At 39.7% G+C, this 19,436-nt stretch overlaps 1 protein-coding gene across 1 annotated transcript in view; it reads left to right on the top strand.

The window, feature by feature from the left end:
* Positions 1 to 19,436, top strand: part of EXT1 (exostosin glycosyltransferase 1) — a 288,303-nt gene that overhangs the window by 248,915 nt on the left and 19,952 nt on the right. The window contains exons 2-5 of the mRNA XM_047074129.1: positions 2,719 to 2,812; positions 5,091 to 5,198; positions 10,144 to 10,263; positions 18,327 to 18,459. Coding sequence (XP_046930085.1) covers positions 2,719 to 2,812; positions 5,091 to 5,198; positions 10,144 to 10,263; positions 18,327 to 18,459 — 455 coding nt within the window. The remainder of the gene's footprint in view (positions 1 to 2,718; positions 2,813 to 5,090; positions 5,199 to 10,143; positions 10,264 to 18,326; positions 18,460 to 19,436) is intronic.

Genomic DNA, 19,436 nt, shown 5'->3' with positions numbered 1-19,436 from the left:
GGGTCCCAGAAAGGCTGAGTGGGAGGGCACCAAACACAAGTGCGGCCCACCTGGGAAAACTGCCCCCCCCTTTCAGGGTATCATTACTCCCTCAGTTAGAACACACTTATCCATTCATAGGTTCCCTCTCACTAGAGCCCAAAAGAGAGGCTGGCTGACGGACTGAGCATGGTTAGAAGTCTGAAAATCATTGTTCTAAGTTTTGTGTGCACATGTTATGTATATGTCTTTATGTGTTAAACATACATTGTATACACATGAGCAGATATTTATACATAGATATATGCATATATGTATGTATATATATATATATGCACACATACATTTATACAAGGGTTTTGGAAACCTTTGGAGCAGTGGGATATTCTGAAAGGACATTCTTCTCTCTTTTTTTTTTTTTAAGTTTGTTTCTTTATTTTGAGAGAGAGAGTGTGTGTGACCATGAGCAGGGGGAGGGGCAGAGAGAGAGAGAATTCCAAGCAGACTTCACACTCAGTGCAGAGCCCTACGCTGGCTCCATCCCATGAACTGTGAGATCATGACTTGAGCTGAAATCAGGAGTCGGATGCTTATCAACTGATGGAGCCACCCATGCACCCCAGAACATTCTTCTTCCTCACCTAAAAATAACATAAAGAATAATGGAGTGTTCAGACAATCTCTAGTCATTTTGCTGATGAGGAAAGTAAGGCCCGGAGTGCTCATGTGTTTTATTCCTAATGTCACAGCTACCTAGTGGCAAGGATGTTCATCCCACATCTCCCTTTACCTGCTGTATGAATGAACACAAGCTTCAATCATGTAAGCTTTATCCCCTACATCAGCAAATACTCCTGTGCCACCACTTAAAAACCAACACCCTAGAATAACTGTCAGGTGACTTTTTTGCTGTAAGTTTTCTGCCTTCTCTCTACCTCTACTCCTTCCCCAAAGTAAATTCTGCAACTGGCAACTTTGAAACTTGTTACAATCCAGAACATTAATAGGGTTCTACATTTTTAGCAGCCTAATGATGAGGGTGTAGGACCTTCTGTGCTAATCCCTCAGGGGTTTCTATTCTGGGCACTTACTAAACTTTGCTGTAGTCTGAAGTATATTTGACCTTTTTATATTAAAACAATTTGAGTTTAAACTTTATAAGTATATGTGTGTGTGCACATATTTCCCTCTTCATCGGTTAAGGGAGAGAGCCAGACATTTTTTAACAGTTGAATTTGAAGATACTTATCAATTACTTCCCCGTGTTTGGTGAGCAAAGGAGAAGGCATTACCATCATAATTTAATATTTCTTATTTAGCCAAATTTGAGCCCTCTTAAAAATCTTTTCTACTTTCAAGTCTATTTTGCAGTTTAATTAATGAAGCAAGGGTTTTTATTTTACTCTCAATGGAGATAATCTTAATCCATTCATGGTGACCTTTTCTTGTGCAAATTAGTTGTACAAGCTTGTTTAAGCAAATGGTCCTTTGCATGATGTCTCTTCTTAATGACGGGTTTATAATTGAAAATTGGCTTACTCCCATATGCCTGGTTTGTATGAGAATATAAAAATAGATGTGGACTTTAAAAATATAAATGTATATATCAGTATCCCAAAACGAGGAGGGAAGAATCCGATGCCTTCAGGCTATGATTAAATTAGACTATTAGAGTCAGAAAATGCTGGTGACATATGCTACTGTCAAAGTCACACCTGTCTGCCGAGCATTGCAAGCTCTTGAAAAATGAGAGTGATTTCATCTTAGCTCTGAGAATCTAGGCTTGCACAGGGCACGAGCCATTTCTGCTTCCCCAAGTTTGCTTAAACTCATAATGAACCTGAAACTGCGTGTTTAGGAATGTGTTTGTGGAAGCCACTTTTAAGGGGATATCCCTAAACAAAATGAAATGCTTGTCGCCTTTCCTGCACTTTCCCAGCCTAAAGAGACAGCCGGCGCTCATGTTATATTTTGCCTTTTTTCAAGCGCAAGAACCGTGTTGTACCGTCAAGTGGTATCTGAGTAAAAGAAACAATCCTCTCTTCTGCACCCTGGTTTTCCGCACCCCACGCTATGCTTTTTTTTTTCTCCTGTTATTCTTATTTTCACATTTCTTAGGCCAGCTCCTTCTGTCTCTCTTGTGTTTCCGCTGTAAGTTATGTTATCCATTCTTACATATGAGTATTTGTCTGGCGTCGCTGCATATTCTTAGTTAAACGTAGAAACTCCAGCTTGAAGGAGAAAGTAAATGTTCTGTGCTTATAATGGAGGTTTCCTGGGTAGGTTTTAACAGCATGGTTTTGTGGGGTGGGGAACAAGGACAGTCTTAGTTTTGCTGAATGACATGGCATTAAACAAGAACTACTCGTTGTGATCTTTTGCTTTTAAGCTCATGGGGACAAGACATTTGATCAAGACACAAAAAATCTGATTTTTGGAAGCAAACCGTAGGCAAGCCAAATTGTTACTGGGAACATCAGACTTGCCTTTCATGTACTGCTTGCAAAACACCCTAACTACTTTGCCCCTCGTGAAAGTTCACATTTGTTGTTCATGCAACACCCCTCACTCCCCAAAGGGGAAGTGAGAACTGCCTGCCCAGCGTGTCGCCTGAGCTGCTCTGGGTAATTCCATGTTACGTATACACCCGCAGATGTTCACTGACCCCTCCCCCACCCCGCCACTCCTCACGGGTCTTCGTCTGCTGATTGTTCCTGATTGTTCCTCCTCTCCTTCTAGGTATGATTATCGGGAAATGCTGCACAATGCCACTTTCTGTCTGGTTCCTCGTGGTCGCAGGCTTGGGTCCTTCAGGTTCCTGGAGGCTCTGCAGGTAAGAGACCCTGAGACCTCCCCAGAATAGGGCTGAGGACTGAAGTCAGGGTGGGTTTAACCTTAACCCTTCTGTGGGGATCTAAGCAGAATGCATAGTTTGCCTTGAACACCTGGAATCTGTTTCCCCAAGAAAGTCTGTGACATTTTTTATAAGAGAGGGGGCGGAAAGAGGATTCACTCCTTGTCTTTGGACCTGAGAAGATTCAACAGTTTCACCATCAGGGAGGAGGTGTTCTTCAGAGACATGTTTGCCGACAGAGGGTGGATCTGACTGCCCAACAGCAGCCTTGCAGACACTATTCTGCTCCTGGAAGCCGGTCTCAAGAGCACTGGCTTAAGAAAGTGGCTTATTGGGGGCACCTGGGTGGCTCAGTTGGTTAAGCATCCGGCTTCGGCTCAGGTCATGATCTCGCAGTTTGTGAGATCGAGCCCCACATCGGGCTCTCTGCTGTCAGTGCAGAGCCTGCTTCAGATCCTCTGTCTCCCTCTCTCTGCCCCTCCCCCCACTCAAAAGTAAGCATTGAAAAGAAAAGAAGAGAAAAGAAATGAAAAGAAAAGAAAAGAAGAGAAAAAAAGAAAGAAAATGGCTTATTGGTGGTGCTTCCAAAAAATAAATTGTCTTGGGGCACCTGGGTGGCTCAATCAGTTGAGTGTCCAACTTCGGCTCAGGTTATGATCTCATAGTTCATGGGTTCACTCCCCACGTTAGGCTTTCTGCTGACAGCTCAGAGCCTGGAGCCTGCTTTGGATTCTGTGTCTCCTTCTCTCTTCTCTCTCTGCCCCTCCCCCGCTCATACTCGATCTCTGTCTCTTGAAAATAAACGTTAAAAAAAATTTTTTTTAATTAAAAAACAAAGCAAATTGTCTTTTCTGCCCTTCCTCCTCAGTCATCTCTTGGTGCCTCTAAATTCCAAGAATGATGCACAATGGGTCACGCTATTCACTTGGCCCAGCTATTCTGAGGCTCTGCAGCTCCGGGGCCTGTGTGAGGTTCTGCTCATTAACCTCACTCTGCAGAAATGCCTCACCTGATGAGACACTTGTCCGACATTAACCACCTGAGAGTTGCAACCAGCCCTCCTGGATCTCGAGAAAGCGTGTTCCCAGCTAAGATTCTCCTCCTCCACTCCTTACCTCTTGGCCTCTCTGTTCTTCCCCCTCTATGTTCTGCACCTTGCCAGAGTCTATGCTTTTTGCACAGTACTCCGTAACGTATGCCATTCTGTCATGTCCTTCAACAGAAGAGCTTCCTTTTCTTTAAGGTCCTTTCCAGTGCGCTCTGTGTTCCGTGAAGCATACGGTCACTAATGTTCTGGTAGCCTCGTTCGGATGTGGCACGAAGCAAATCGTTCTCTGCTTTGGAACCAGACCCGTGTCCTTAGCCTGGCGTTTCTCGGCTGTCAGATCACTGTGCAGACAGTACATTGTTACGACAGTGGTTTGGATCCCTCCACAGTGACACGGAACAAGGTTCTGGCTCAGATGTTTGCACAGCAAGGGAAAGGTGAACACCCTGTAATAGTTAAGTCCACAAAAAGCTTCATTAGGAATGCCAAGCCCCATTTTGCTCTTTGTTGCACCTGACAGTGGGATAAACCACTTCACAAGCAGACTTGTGGCAGTTACATTGACAAAACTGTTTATATTCAAGGTTGGTTTTATGCTAGGATATTGTTGGTGCACGATTTTGTTACATCAATAAAAGTTCTCAAACAAGGCCAGCCGTCTCCATGGAGGTAAGGTCGGCCAAACCATGTACTAGAATAGAAATGGGGTTTTAGCATTTGAGGGCAAGACTTGCAAACATTAAAATCTTGGCTGGATATGTACAGCCTTCACATGACTTGATAACTCATATAAGCTTACTTTTCCTTTTTGGTTTTTTAACTTTCTTTATTTTGAGAGAAAGAGAGAGAGAGAGAGAGAGAGAGAGAGCGAGCGAGCATGAGCAGGTGAGGGGCAGAGAGAGAGAGAGAGAGAGACAGAGACAGCATCCCTAGCAGGTTCTGCACCCTCAGCACAGAACCTGACATGGGGCTCAAACTCACAAACTGTGAGATCATGACCTGAGCCAAAATCAAGAGTCAGAAGTTTAACCAGCTAAGCCACCCAGGCACCCCCGTAAGTTTACTCTTCTTCTGGACTAAGCAGTCCAGGATCCACGCAATGATCCAAGCAAGAAATGCCAGTAATTGAATTTGCACTGATGTCACCTCTGATTGGAATGTCCCCCTGCTGCTTCCTTCACACTCATGAATGCCCCCTTCCTCACCCAGGCTGCCTGTGTCCCTGTGATGCTCAGCAATGGATGGGAGTTGCCATTCTCTGAAGTGATTAATTGGAACCAAGCTGCCGTCATAGGCGATGAGAGATTGTTATTACAGGTAAGGAAGGGGCTCCAGCCTTCAGCAGATGAGTGTATTATTGCTGCCGCCGTCCAAACTTTCAAAGAAGATGAATCCAAAAGGTCAGCTCTATAAAAGAAATTTTATCAGGAGAAAATTGCCTGTGTCGTGGCGAATATGAAGTCATTTAATATGACATTGTTCACTTTCCAACACAAAATCCACCCAGGTCTAGGGAATATATTTGGAAAAGGAGAAGTGGCAGGTGAAGGGCATGAACTTGAAAGGAAGAAGAGGTGTACACCCATCCTCTTCCCTATCCAGGAGTTTTAGAAATGATACAAGAGAGCTTTTGTACCATCCTGCCACTCCATATTCCTTTCCCTTGTTTCTGTAATTGCCTTCAGATTAATTTTCAGAAAGAGGGAGGTCTCTAGGGTTGATTCGTATAATTAGTGTTATCATTGCTCAAATGATCTGGTCTGGGAGTCTGAGCAGTGTTAATCTTTAACATGTATATTTAAAAGAGCGGCCTCTGATAAAATTGGTTTTTTAAATGTATTTTTTTGCCATTTGGATCTCTATTTTATTATTTTATTTTATTTTATTTTATTTTATTTTATTTTATTTTATTTTATTTTATTTTATTTTATTTTATTTTATTTTACTGTAGCAAGAACACTTAAGATGAGATTTATCCTCTTATTTTTAAATGCACGATACATTATTGCTGACTGTGGGGAAATGTACTACATATTTCTTGAGCTTATTCATCTCGCTTAACTGAAACTTTATGCCCACTGATTAGTAACTCCCCATTTCTTCCTCACCCCCAACCCTGGCAACTAGCATTCTGCTCTTTAGTTCTATGAATTTGGCTGTTTTAGAGACTTCAGGTAAGTAGAATCATACAGCATTTGTCTTTTCTGTGACTGGTTTACGTCCCTTGGCCTAATATCCTCCAGGTTCATCCATGTTCTCCTGTATTGCAGAAATCAGACTTAATATTATTAAAATGGTCATCTTACCTAAATTGATCTACAGATTCAATGCAGTCCCTATCCAAATCCCAATGGCATTTTTTTACAGAAGTAGAAAACTAATTTTAAAATTCATATGGAACCACAAAAGACCTCAAATAACCAAATCAGTCTTGAGAAAGGACAAAGCTGGAAGCATCATAATTCCTGATTTCAGAATACATTATAAAGCTACAGTGATCAAAATGATATTGTACTGGCATATAGAGAGAGATACAGACCAAATGCACAAAATAGAATGCCTAGAAATAAATCCACTCATATATGGTCAACCAGTCTTCTACAAGGATACCTAATAAAAGTTTGAACTTCTCAGGAGCTGCCTGGGGAGAGGAATATGATACAGAGAAATCCAAGGGCAGTAATTGTCAGTCACTGAGGATTTCTAAAGCCCTTTCATGTAATAATATTGTAGGTTCCACATAATTTGTCATACTCCTTTCTCTAAAATTATAGAATATTTTAATGTTTTCCTTTGATGGCAGTATATACTCTATCTTGAACTACCACAATATGGTAGAATGGTTTTTTTAATGTCCTAGCTTAAAAAAAAAAATTATCGGGAAAATTGAGTTTCTGGGGCGCCTGGGTGGCTCAGTCAGTTAAGCGTCTGACTCTTGATTTCTGCTCAGGTCATGATCTCATGGTTTGTGGGTTCGAGCCCCACATCAGGGATGTGCTTGGGATTTTGCCTCCCTCTCTCTCTGCCCCTCCCCCTCTTGCTCTCTATTTCTCTCTCAAAATAAAGAAACATTAAAAAACAAAAAAAGAAAATTGAGTTTCTAACTCTCTTGTTGCTTCTGCTTGTGCTGCTGGCCAGTCTGCTAGCTGGCTGGTGAAGTAACACAGTAGTCTTCCTGAAGTAACAGGTGACGTACCTGTAATCAAGAGCGCTATGGATTAGGCAAGCCAAGCTGAACACAGCTCCCAAAACATGGCTTCTCTCTGGTACTCAGGTAGATCACTCTATGGCCCCTGGGACCTCCAACACAAAAGAAGAATATGTCACCTAGCAAAATCCTCCCCAGGCAGAATGGCATATGCTGAAAACATTGACTCATGAAAGGCCAGACAAAACTGATCTGTGTGGGTCCTTTCCACGTTGCCTCTTTCCTCCTTTTTATGATTTTTTTTTTTTAAATAACACATGATCATTACAGGAAGTTTGGGAAGTAAAGGAATAAAAAACATCAGCCCTAATATCTCCCATTGTTTACCAATGCTCCTGTGAATTTGATGTGAATAACTTGGGAGTTTGTCTTGGACAGGAGGGCATTCCGGGATACTTGAGTGCGGTTGTCCAGCTTCTAATGTTTCACCAAAGGTGATATGTATTTCACCTTCCGCAGCAGTTTTTGGCTTGACTCTGAAGATTTTGTTTTCGATCCTACACCCACCCAAACTTGCTCTCATTCTCCCATCTCGTATGCAGTCTGTCTTTGCACAGCTGCCTCCATATTGAACAGCGACTGCACTGTCGTTGACAATGGTTGTAAAGGGCTGGCACCGAGCCCAAATGTCTGCTCTGGGAAATGTTGTTGTTATGTTACAATTTTTCGTTTCTTGTTTTAGAACAGCTCGGATGTTTTTATTTGAATATATTCTTGTCATTATGTCACCAGGAGAGCTGAATGTTGCTTTCCTATATCTACTTTGGTAGATTCCATTAGTTTTGTTGCCATACGTGACCTTTTATTAAGACTTCATTGAGTTCTGCCACACTGAACAATCCGGCCAAATTGGAATTAATTTATCACTCTCACATATACCTGTCTCTCAGGACAAGCAGATTAATAACCAATAGCCAAATGCCATTAAAACTTGGAACTCTTGTCTTTTCAGTCACTTGGAATTCTCTTCCAGAGCACTTTGCAAAGGGCTGTCACTTATATTATATGTATAAACAGGTAGCATGTATTTTATTTGATGTCCCAACATCAAGTTGTGGCTTCTATAAAAGAGGGGAATGTACTGGTAGGTTAATGTATGATATTCCCTCTCTTCTTTCATAACTTCAGCCCACTTAGTTTTCTGGAGACTACACAGTGGCAGTAGCTTTTGGCATTTTCTAATGGACTGGTTTCCTGTGATCATGACAAAACAGTGAAGTCTACCTATAGGACTCTTAGAAAATACCCTTGGCATTTAGAAGAGAACCTGATCATGAAATTGGTCATGGTAGCTTTTTCCTAGTCTTTTTTGGCAATCTTGGTAATTTTCTCAGTAAATAAAAATAGTCTTTGACGTAGCAAGGATCCACAATATGGATGGTTTTTCTACCTTCTCCAAGGGTATTTTACTTGCATTTGACCTTGAGCTCTGATTCCGGGCTAATGTTTGCCTGCCATTGCTTTTCCTTTACCTGTTGCCTCCATGCTTCTTCAGTGGTGGGCATCCAGATACACACTTTGGGGCACAGATTTGGTATCTGCTTTAGGATATTGCCAAAGCAAGTCAGCTTGTCCTTGTGTTCTTATTGTGAGGCGGTTTCATTGCTCCTTCGAAGAATAGTCTTAAGTCAAAAAATGTGCTACCACCTCCTTCTCCCCTAGTGGAAATTCAGATACAGGCTTGGTCACAATGCCGTGAGTAACTTTCTTATTAAAGCAGCTAACAGAGCATCCCTACTTCAGCCCAGGCCCCCACATCTGTCTGATTAGTTACACATTAGCAAAGCAAGCATGCAGAAAGAGGTGAGCACAAGAGAGCAGTTGCTAATCACAAGGACTCTCCTCTAAGAGTAGAGACTCCATAAATGAAATAGACCTTGAACTATAGGTGAAGATAGGGAGCAAGCCCAGCAAACTCACCAGAAACCCAGGAAGTACATGTCAGACAGAGCTCCAGATCCAAGCAAGTTCACATGCAGACATTAGGCAGCAACTGATCCAACTTTGACCCTTATGTAAATAATAATAATAATAATAATAATAATAATAATAATAATAGTGGTAGTAATAATTTGCTATGTTAATTAAGCTTCCCATGTTCTAGAAACTGTGCGAAGCACTTAGATAATCTCCATTACAACCTTGTTATGTTCGTACAGTATCCCCATGTTATAAATGAGGAAATAGAATCTTTGAGAGATCAAGTAACTTGTCCAAGAAAACACAGCTGGTAAATGTTAGAGCCAAGAATCCCACTTTGGTCTAACTTCTGGTGTCCCTGTGCTTAATCATTAAGCTATATTGCTGGTAAAAAATAATGATATCCCTATGGTGGCTTCAGATGGCCATGTTCAGTTTAACTCTTACTTCTTGAATAAAAATCACTCTTCTAGCCTTAAAATGTGTAGCATGATGGACAGGACATAGATCTCTCCTTTAAAATCATGTAGCCTGGTAGAGAACAGTGATGGCTGAACATGGATGATGTTTGGCAGATCATTGGGGTAAGTGCTAGAGGCAGGAAGAGAGGTCAGGGAGCAGAAGAGCTCTCAGGGTGAGGTAGCAGGTGTGTGCATATAGAAATGACTGTCCAGCTGCAGATTAAATGGAGAGACTCAGAGACATTCCCTTAAAAGCCCTTTTGTAGATCATTTGTCGTCCCTGGCATGGCATGTCTTGGAAGTGTTTGGAGGATGATATCTTCCAGCCTTTCCCCAAAGCTGATAGCTTCTTTCTCTATAGAATGTGGTTGTGTGCAGGACTGAGGATTTGTGGAACCCTGAACAACTGATAAGCTGCTACCAAATCTTAGAGGTAACTTTAACTTCCATGCATTAAAGGTGGTTAAAGCTGATCCCCAGTAAGTATTGTTTGTCTGTACCTGACACCTTCTTAAGGGCATTTCAGTTTAAGGATTGGTGATTTTTGGAAGATCTGTACGCTAGAACCTGAATGCTATGAAGTATAAAAGCCTAACCCAGGTGGGTTATTTTGATCAAATGGTATCTCATTGTTTTACAGTTCTAGTTATTATGTGTTCACCTTGTGTTACAGATTCCTTCTACAATCAGGTCTATTCATCAGGATAAAATCCTAGCACTTAGACAGCAGACACAATTCTTGTGGGAGGCTTATTTTTCTTCAGTTGAGAAGATTGTATTAACTACACTAGAGGTAAGTGAGACCACTTAGCTCTTTGTCTTGAATAATGGTCCTTTATACACTTCTGTTGGCTTTCTTGTCTGTTATTGGTGAGGTGTAATTGAGTCAAATGCGACAAAACTGAATTTTATGTACTTGGATATGTCAGTTAACCCTCTTTTACCTGCCCTGCCAAGCCCAAGCAAATCCCTCCATTCCTAACAAAGCTCCATAGGAGAAAACTGACATGAGGAGAAATTCCACTCCTTGACACAGAGATTGGCTCAGTCTTATATCATTTCAGCAGTATGTGGTTAATGACTACCCTCCTGTCCTTCACACTCAGTGACATCCTTTGAAGACATATTTCTGGACCTCATTTAGAAAACCAATAATGACTAAGTAGGGGAATATGTTCTACCATTCTAAAAATATAAGCAGTTTATTGGACACCAATGGCATTGGGGTACAACAAAAGTAATTTTCAACCCCACCTGCGCAACCCAACCAGCATCAGTGTTGTCGAGAAGAAACCAGCGTCAGGATGTGTCGAGAAGAAAATCAGGATTGCACCTCTCTGGTGCAGAAAGTGTTAAACTTTATGAATGCAGAAAATCTTCTAGGCATATGGGTGCCCCTTGTAAGTTGCTTTTTATTAAGGCAGGAGGGAAAAAGGAGAGGGAAGCATGGAGATGATTAAAACCTTTGGAAGTAGAACAGATAGTGATGGCCCGAGGCTACACCACACTAGCACAAAAAGCTAAGCTAAGAAAAGATTTAGGAAACTGCACACTCATGAATTACAGGCTTGCAGGAAGGAGAGCAGAGGTCCTCTCGTGAGGCACAGCATTGAGGTGATTCTGAGGTGTTCGCATAATGCAACGGGGGCATTTGTGGCCTCACTTTGGAGTATTTACTTTGGAAAAGTGTTTACTGCTCCAGAAGCTAATGGGATTTGTAGCATACACTGAGAAGTCTCAGTAGTACCACGGAAAATTGAAAATCACCCTGTCTTGTCCACAACACTGTTCTCCTGCCATCCTGGGTATCACAGCCTGTGCTGGTCATGCCATGAGCACAGTGGGGTGTTTACTTGCCCCGAGCCTAGCCTGGGCCCCTGCTCTGGTCAGAGTCTTCTCATGAATGGTGCACATTTTTTTTTTCATCCTGGACCTAGGTGAAAAGGGCTATTTAGGACCCAGGCCCAGTCCATGAAGGGGACAAGGTCAGAATGGCTTCCAAGGGCTTCCTTATTGCAAGCAAAGCTCTTATTCCTTAACATTGATTGCATTTTCTCTTCTGTTCATAGCAGCAGATTTGAATATATAATAGATCTTACTTTTCTATCCTATCTTCCATCCAAGACCCTTCCTGGGCCCTTCTTAAGGAAAGTTGAATGTCAATTCTTTTTCTTTGTGGAATGAGTGCTTTTTATTTAAACAAGTACATGTATAATGGAAAATACTTAAAGCATACAAATAAAATCATCTCCCCATACAAAATCACTATTTATGTATAGGTATGCACAAACACATATATATTGGCTTTTTCTATGTGAATTTATACATATGTTGCATTTTTTAATTTAAAGAATAGTCTTTTGGGGGTGTCTGGCTATCTGGGTTGGTAGAGCTTGCAACTCTTTTTTTTTTCAAAGGTAAATTTGTTTATTTTTGAGAGAGAGAGAGAGAGAGAGAACAGCCAGAGGAGGGGCAGAGAGAGACAGGAAGAGAGAGAGTCCCAAGCAGGCTGGCTCTACACCGTCAGTGCAGATCCTGACATGGGGCTTGAACTCACGAACCATGAGATCATGACCTGAGCTGAAATGAAGAGTTGGACACTTAACTGACTAAGCTACCCAGGCTCCTGAGCACGTGACTCTTAATCTCAGGGTTGTTCAATGTGAGTTCAAGCCTCACATTGAGCATGGAGCCTACATGGAAACATATGTACCTTGGATTGCAGGTAACTTGTTCTGTGAGTGTTCCGCAAGACGTGCAAACATTTCTACTAAACTTTAACGTGATGAACAGGTGATGTCTTGCAATATTAGTACGTGATGCCAAATGTCACATCATCACAGCTGAGCCAATGGTTCTTGAAATTCACTTTGATATACAAGTGTTTTGGATTACAAGCATATTTCCAGAATGAATTATGCTCGCAAACCAAGATTTCACAGTGTGTATAATCATATATATATAACTTATATATATAATTTATTTAGATTATAATTTATTTAGATTATACATATAATCTAAACTTGTTTATAATCTGTTTTTTCTGCTTTTAATAATATGCTGTTAACATTTTGTCATGTTAGATGTTTCTATACTGATTTTAGTGACCATATAATATTCCATTCATAATATCACTTAATTTCTTTAATTATCCTCAATTTGAAGACATTACAGTGGTTTCTGCTTTTTAAATATTTATATGCATTGTTGAGGCAAATAGTCTCAGCACCAAATTGTTGTGCAGGTTCAAAATGACTTCCTGAGGATTAATTCCTTGAATTCAAAGTCCTGGTTCAAAGAATGTGACAAATGCTAAGATTTCTAATAAGTTGTCAATTTTCCTGCAATAGAATGGAACTAATTTATATTCCCTCCAGCTTATATGAGAGGACCTGTTTTTATTATTTTGGGTAATTTTCACTTTCACCAATATTGGACATTATATCTTTCAAAATGATAAATCACTATTATTTAATTTATATTTCTTAGGCTATTAGTAAGAATGAATATTTTTCATATTTCTTAGGCAACTCACAAAGAAATAGAAATGGCCACAACTTTGTCCCACTTTTTCTCACTAATAAGAGCTTATTCTACTAAAAATATTAACCCTCTGACTCTCTTGTTGCAAATATTTCCCCCAACTTGTAGTATCCCTTTCTATTATGAGGCAATCTTTTCATCTGTGGCGTTTTCATTTGCTACTACTGTTTAGAAAAGATCTTTTGACCAATAATTTAATTTATACACACACTCCCTTATATTTTTCTAGTACTTTCATGGTTAACTTTTTACATTTAGCTGTTTAATCCTATTTACTTTTATATATATGATCATATATAGGATCCATGTTGAAAAATCTTTTTTCTTTTTTGACAGATTATTGTGTAGTTTGTCCCAACATATTGTTTTCTTTCCTCAATATTGTCACATGCCACATTTATGCATCTTTGAGTCTGTTTCTGGCCTTTTGTGGGTTTTTTTTTTTAATGTTTATTTATTTTGGGAGAGAGAGAGAACAGGAGAGGCAGAAGGAGAGAGAATCTCAAGCAGACTCCACATAATCAACACAGAGCCCAACATGGGGCTTAATCCCATGAACCATGAGATGATCATGTGAGCCGAAACCAAGAGTCGGATGCTTAACTAACTGAGCCACCCAGGCGCCCTGTTTCTGGCCTGTTGATTTTGCTCTATTAGTTGTCCACTCTAAAATACCGAGGCCACTTGTTTTCATTTTCCTGCTCTGTATGTCATCCTTTGGCGGACCTCTGTTTGTTTACCTAACCTACTATTATTGACTATTAATGTTGTTTCTAGTTATTTATTTTGTATAGATCTAGATCTAGATATCTTTATCCAAGCAATGAGTTTCTGCATGTATCTTAGGCTACAATTCTATTTCTTTAGGCTAGAGTCCTTAACGTGGGATTGTTGCTGAGCCAGAGTCTAGGTTCATGATAAGCATTGCCAAATTACCCTTCCAGAAGGATCCATCAGTCTGGACTCTCATAAGCCATCTGGGGGGACACCTTCTCTAGCTATGCTCTTGTGAGCCTTAAGGATCATAATTAAAACACACACATACACAACTTTGCAGATTTGCCAGATGAAAGATGGTATCTCATTAATTACACTTCTTTTGAGTATTCTGCATAGAGCCAGTCTCTTGCCTATTCAGTTAGCAGTGTGCAGTTATCCCGAGAGAACAGTTGGATGTGTTATATTCATCAGAGTAGAATCTTAAGTCAAGCTGTTGTCATCTCTGCTGGAAAGGCCTTCTTCCCCTTGGATTTAAGCCATGCAGTTCTTTAGCGACACAGTTGTTTTGAAAACACTATGAACCATATACTTCATTCAAATTTATAGCAACTGTCAAATCTCCGTATATAGTTCCAAGATTGGATTGTAACAGTTTGACCTCTCAACCGAATTGCATGAAAGATACCATCCAATTTCCCTTTTTAATTCAGAATCAGATTACCCCAGAATTCAATGTAACTAGAAAAGCAGAGAAAATAGCAAGAAATGCCATCCTCATACACAAATAAAGCCAACATGTTTATGAGAACAACCTAAGTATCACATATCAAAAATGTCTCCTCGGCTTAGAACTTAGATGATATAAGTCAGTCTGTACTAGAGCTACTAAGTTATGAGGATAATTCAAAATTGCCCTTAGACAACATAGATTTGAGGATCCTTTGTTTTCAGGATGTTCTATACTCAGACTCTAAAACTTTGGGTCTTCCTTGCTTGCTATACATGAGGCCATGGAAGGGGATTACTCAGTCTTTGAAGATTATGAGCCTTAGTGCTGTAGGTAATGCTTAGACACAATTGAAAACAGGACGTCTTCTCTCCAATGCCAGGGTCAAGTTGTTAGTGCATTCCGCTGCACTGCACTCTGTCGTGCTTGGGAGTTGGCTAGCATTTCCAGTCTGATAGAAACTTCCTCATTCTGCATCTTGGAATTAAGGAGCTATTTAATAGAGCTGGGCTCTTTGGAGCTCAGTTTTTGTGTGTGTATGCAAGTTGAGAAGTGATGATGGGACAATGATCAAATATTGCAAAGACAGTGCTCCTTCATGGATTCCATTATTTGTCAGAATATTGCACAGCAGTGACCTGGCACTAATGATTAAACCATACGAGCTCAGGCAGAATCAAGGTGAGTGAAAGAAAAGTGCACTAGATCGTAATAATATATGAATAGAGCTAATGGTAGTTTGGAAAGCACATTTTTAATGGAGTTTTATGAATTTTTTGTCTTCAGTTACCTAACAATGCACATTCAAACCGTGGTATTGCTGATGCTGTTGTACAGTGAAATATTAAAATCAATGAAATAATGGAAATAGAATGCTTTGGCTCAGAGTAAGGTGGCATATGGTGGCACTGTGTGTGAGAGGCAATATTGCACTGGTCAAAAGACCAAGTCAGGGCCACACAGAATGACTGTAACCTGTAACCAGTAGTCCATTATTTAGAAGACAGATGGCACATAAAAAGAGAAAAATAAGGAGCCTGCCATTCTTCCCTTTGAATTCCTATTAATGAGAAATATTATCCTTATTGAGGGTACCATTTGGGTCTATAATGAAGAACTTTTGTATTATGAGTGTATATGTATCTATGTGTATGTTTGTGTTGATTTTCTTTATAGCCAAAGAAATGCCCAACTTCTAAATGTCGTGTCTTCTTCCACAATGATAAAGATTGAGCTCTAGACCCCTGAAAGGACCCCAGGAGCTGTCCAGTATAGCAATAGGGAGAATTGGCCATTAGGAGAGGGACAGAATGACTTTTCTGTTTGGTGAGATGAAATCCATACTTGTTCAGACTTTTGAGAAGGCAAGTTGATACAAACCTTTTAGAAAACATTTGTCAGTACATATGAACTGTTTTAACAATGTTTATACCCTTTGACAAACTTCTAAAGAATCAATTTTAGGGGCGCCTGAGTGGCTCAGTTGGTTGAGTCCAAATCTTTATTTTGGCTTAGGTCATGATCTCACGGCCTGTGGGTTTGAGCCCCACATTGGGCTCTGCTCAGAGCCTGCTTGGGATTCTCTGTCCCCTCCTCTCTCTGCCTCTCTCTCTCTCTCAAAAATAAATAAATATTTTAAAAATGAATCAATTCTAGATGTGGAAATTTTTAAATTATTCATAAATTGTTCCATTTTTACATAAATTCGTAAATATATTCATTGCTCTGCATGGAAAAAATTACACTATTGTTGGTCCTTTAGGATACATAGCCCATGAATACTATTAACCATATGGAAAGACACCTATAATATCTAATATCTGTGATATTAAAACTATGTACAAATGGAAAAATCTATGCCTAGAAAATGGATTCAGGAATGAGACTTTTTTTAAGGCAAAAAAGTCAAGTCTTAAGTATAAAAACTTGGGCAGCTCCTCCTAACAAATTCTGAGAGGTTGTTAGAATTTACATGATATTTTATTTTACTACAAATGAGAAAAGTGAGACATAAAGATGGCAAGTTGCTTGACCCAGGTTAAATTAAACATTTCCTGTTACTCGTATAACTTTACCAATATCTTCCTATCAAGATTCATTTGAAGAGAGTATAACATGCCTACTGGTATCTCAGAAGATTGCTATAACTTGTTGTATCCTTGAATTTGAAATGATAACAATATTGTGATACTGAACCAGAAGGAGTATGACAATGAGAAGCATACTGCCCCGAGACTCGAAGTGAATGGTGAACCACTTTGTGGCATCCTGAGCTCCATGTCATTCGTATATATGTCGGATTTATGATGCTGTCTACTTTCAATTTATTCTGTGTCTTGATGTCCAAATTCATTTAAGTGACCACATAAATTTGGAAAGCAAAAAAAGAGGATCTAAATGAAAAACTAAAAGGGAAAATAGACAGTAGATTTGGAAGGTATAAATAATATTATAGAACTTGAATAAATGGTATAGAAAGTGAAATCGTTAACCACATAAAAACCCTTAACAACCATAAGAAGTTTCTCATAATTAATGCCTACACAACAGCATTTTTAACACACCCCTGTTGTACCACAGAGTGTAAACATTCATATTTTAGCTAGCTTCTTAAACTCTCCACCAAATTAGAAACCATTACCTAGCCATATAAAATTAGCAGTTTTGATCTGGGAGTAAGAGAAAATACAGAAATCACTAAACTAAGATATTTGAGTTCTTTCAAATTACCTCCTTGCTTCCTTTCTTCTCTCTCATTAAGAAATATAAACATGATAAGGTTTGCAAAAATAAATGTAGTTTGCTTTATTACTTATCTATCACTATGTGGGATGAGACAAATGTGTTAATAACCTTAACAAATAATAAAGCTCCAGTTAAAATGGTCTTTACTTAAAATCACATTGCATTAAATGGGAACCTGGAAAATAATGATTTAGGTCTTAAATCTCTTGAGAGGCATGGTAGGCTTTTTCTTTTTTTTTTTTTAAGTGCAAAAAAAAATTGCTACAAACATGAGATCCTGTATCAAGTTAATTATTTGCCAAATCATATCTTAATGAGTGGATGGTATAATTACAAGAGTTTGAAAGTCACAGAGAGAAATCTGTAAAGTGGACTAATCATGTTCATCTGACAAATGATTCAGGATGGGAGAATGTTTGACTCTAAATGTAGAATTTAATGATCTGCGAGGTCCCAAAGTCCAAAGAAACTAATGAACTAGCATGGCTATTAGTCTTTATATGCCATGATTCTTGTCCTATTATGTGGGATGTTTGGAGCAATTGTTAACTCACTGCTTTTTGAGGTGAAATGTAAAAAACGTCAGCTAACCAGTATGCCAAAGTCCTACAGTTGACTTTGGAAGGAAAATGAAATATGACAGGTAAATCTGCCTCCTAAATTAAAGGAACAGATCAGAACTTCAACAGCTTCTAGAATGTGCCATGCCTTCTGTACCCTCCCCACCCTGTCTCCACATGGATATGTGTGTGGACCGAGAATAGATCATCCTGGCAAGGATCTAGAACCACAGCTGGAGGCTCGACCATCAAGGCAACTGTTCCATGCACTCTGCTTTCAAATGAGAATGGACTTACTATTATAGAAAGCCAAGGTAGAATTTATGGTTAAACTGAAGTTTAATTAGGAAATTTGATTAGCCATAATTCATCTCTTTCTCTCTCACACTCTCTTCCATTGCTCTGTCACTCTGTTTGTGTCCCAGACGCTTTTATCTGTGAAGAATTTGGGGGTAGTCGCTACTTTGAGGGTCATCATTCCCCAAATTTGGACTGAACACGCTCCTTATCAAATACCATCAGGGTTTCATCCTCACCACACACTGTGTTTTTATTTTCTAGATTATTCAGGACAGAATATTCAAGCACATATCACGTAACAGTTTAATATGGAACAAACATCCTGGAGGACTGTTCGTACTACCACAGTATTCATCTTATCTGGGAGACTTTCCTTACTACTATGCTAATTTAGGTAAGTGAGTTCCTTTCAGGGTGCTACCTTGTGTTTACCCTCCAGCTGTTGTCCAGGTTAAAGTCCCTTGACTTTTCTGTTCTAGAGCAGGGTCTTCCTACCAGCCTGCATGGGACATTGCTTCCTAGGGCCCTGTCATACCTGGCGTATCGAGATCAAGAATTATAAATCTAGCAGAACATTGCAAGATGAAAAAACTCCTTTCTTGTCTGAGCAGCACTTCACATTTAGTGGAGTCATTCCCTTTTGAGACATGGGCTCCCCAAATGATGGATCATTTTGAACATGATGAAGGGTTTGCTGTAATTTTACGTCTCCTCTTATATGAAATGGAACCAGAAGAGCGCTCCCTAACTCTTTCTTGTTTCTTCGTTGTTTCTTCGTTTCTTCTTGTTTCTTCGATCTCAACGTATCTCTCTCCTACCAAAGAAAAGTGGAATTAACAAAGGGAATGGAGAAAGATTTAATAATGTATGACAAGAGACAAACCTATTCACCCATTTAACATTTATTGTGCTCCTCTTATATGTTCCATTAATGCAATGCTAGGTGGTAGAAATAAAAAATCAGATGAGACACAATCTCTGCTCTCTGGCAGCTTCTAATCTAATCCCAATGAGGAAAAGGGAATGGGCAGGGTCCTAGACAGAGCTCGGCTATTACTGCCATAGACGTTTACGTTTTTGCAGCCCCACTTTGTACTAGTGTTAACAACATCTTAGACATTTCCCCTCATTCACAGTTCCAAATTGGAGAAACTCTGGGACAGGAAAGCATCTTTCAAGATATTGTGGGGAAAAGACTCTAGATTTTCCGCCCTGTGTAGATGTTCCCCATAATGATCTCACCCGTGAGTTGTGGGTGTTTAATTTGAAACTGATAAAAAAGAAACTGAACAAAAGTCCTGGCCCGAAGTATCAACCAGTGACAAAGAACCCTTTAATCCAAACCAAACATGTTATGGGGACTGGTAGTAA

The sequence above is a fragment of the Lynx rufus genome, unplaced genomic scaffold (genome assembly GCF_022079265.1).
Source record: "Lynx rufus isolate CCGP_SWC_20201006 ecotype Redwood Valley unplaced genomic scaffold, mLynRuf1.p SCAF_12, whole genome shotgun sequence".
In the NCBI taxonomy this organism is placed as follows: domain Eukaryota; kingdom Metazoa; phylum Chordata; class Mammalia; order Carnivora; family Felidae; genus Lynx; species Lynx rufus.
Note: the sequence above shows the minus strand (reverse complement) of the source record. Positions and strands in the feature narration are given on the sequence as shown.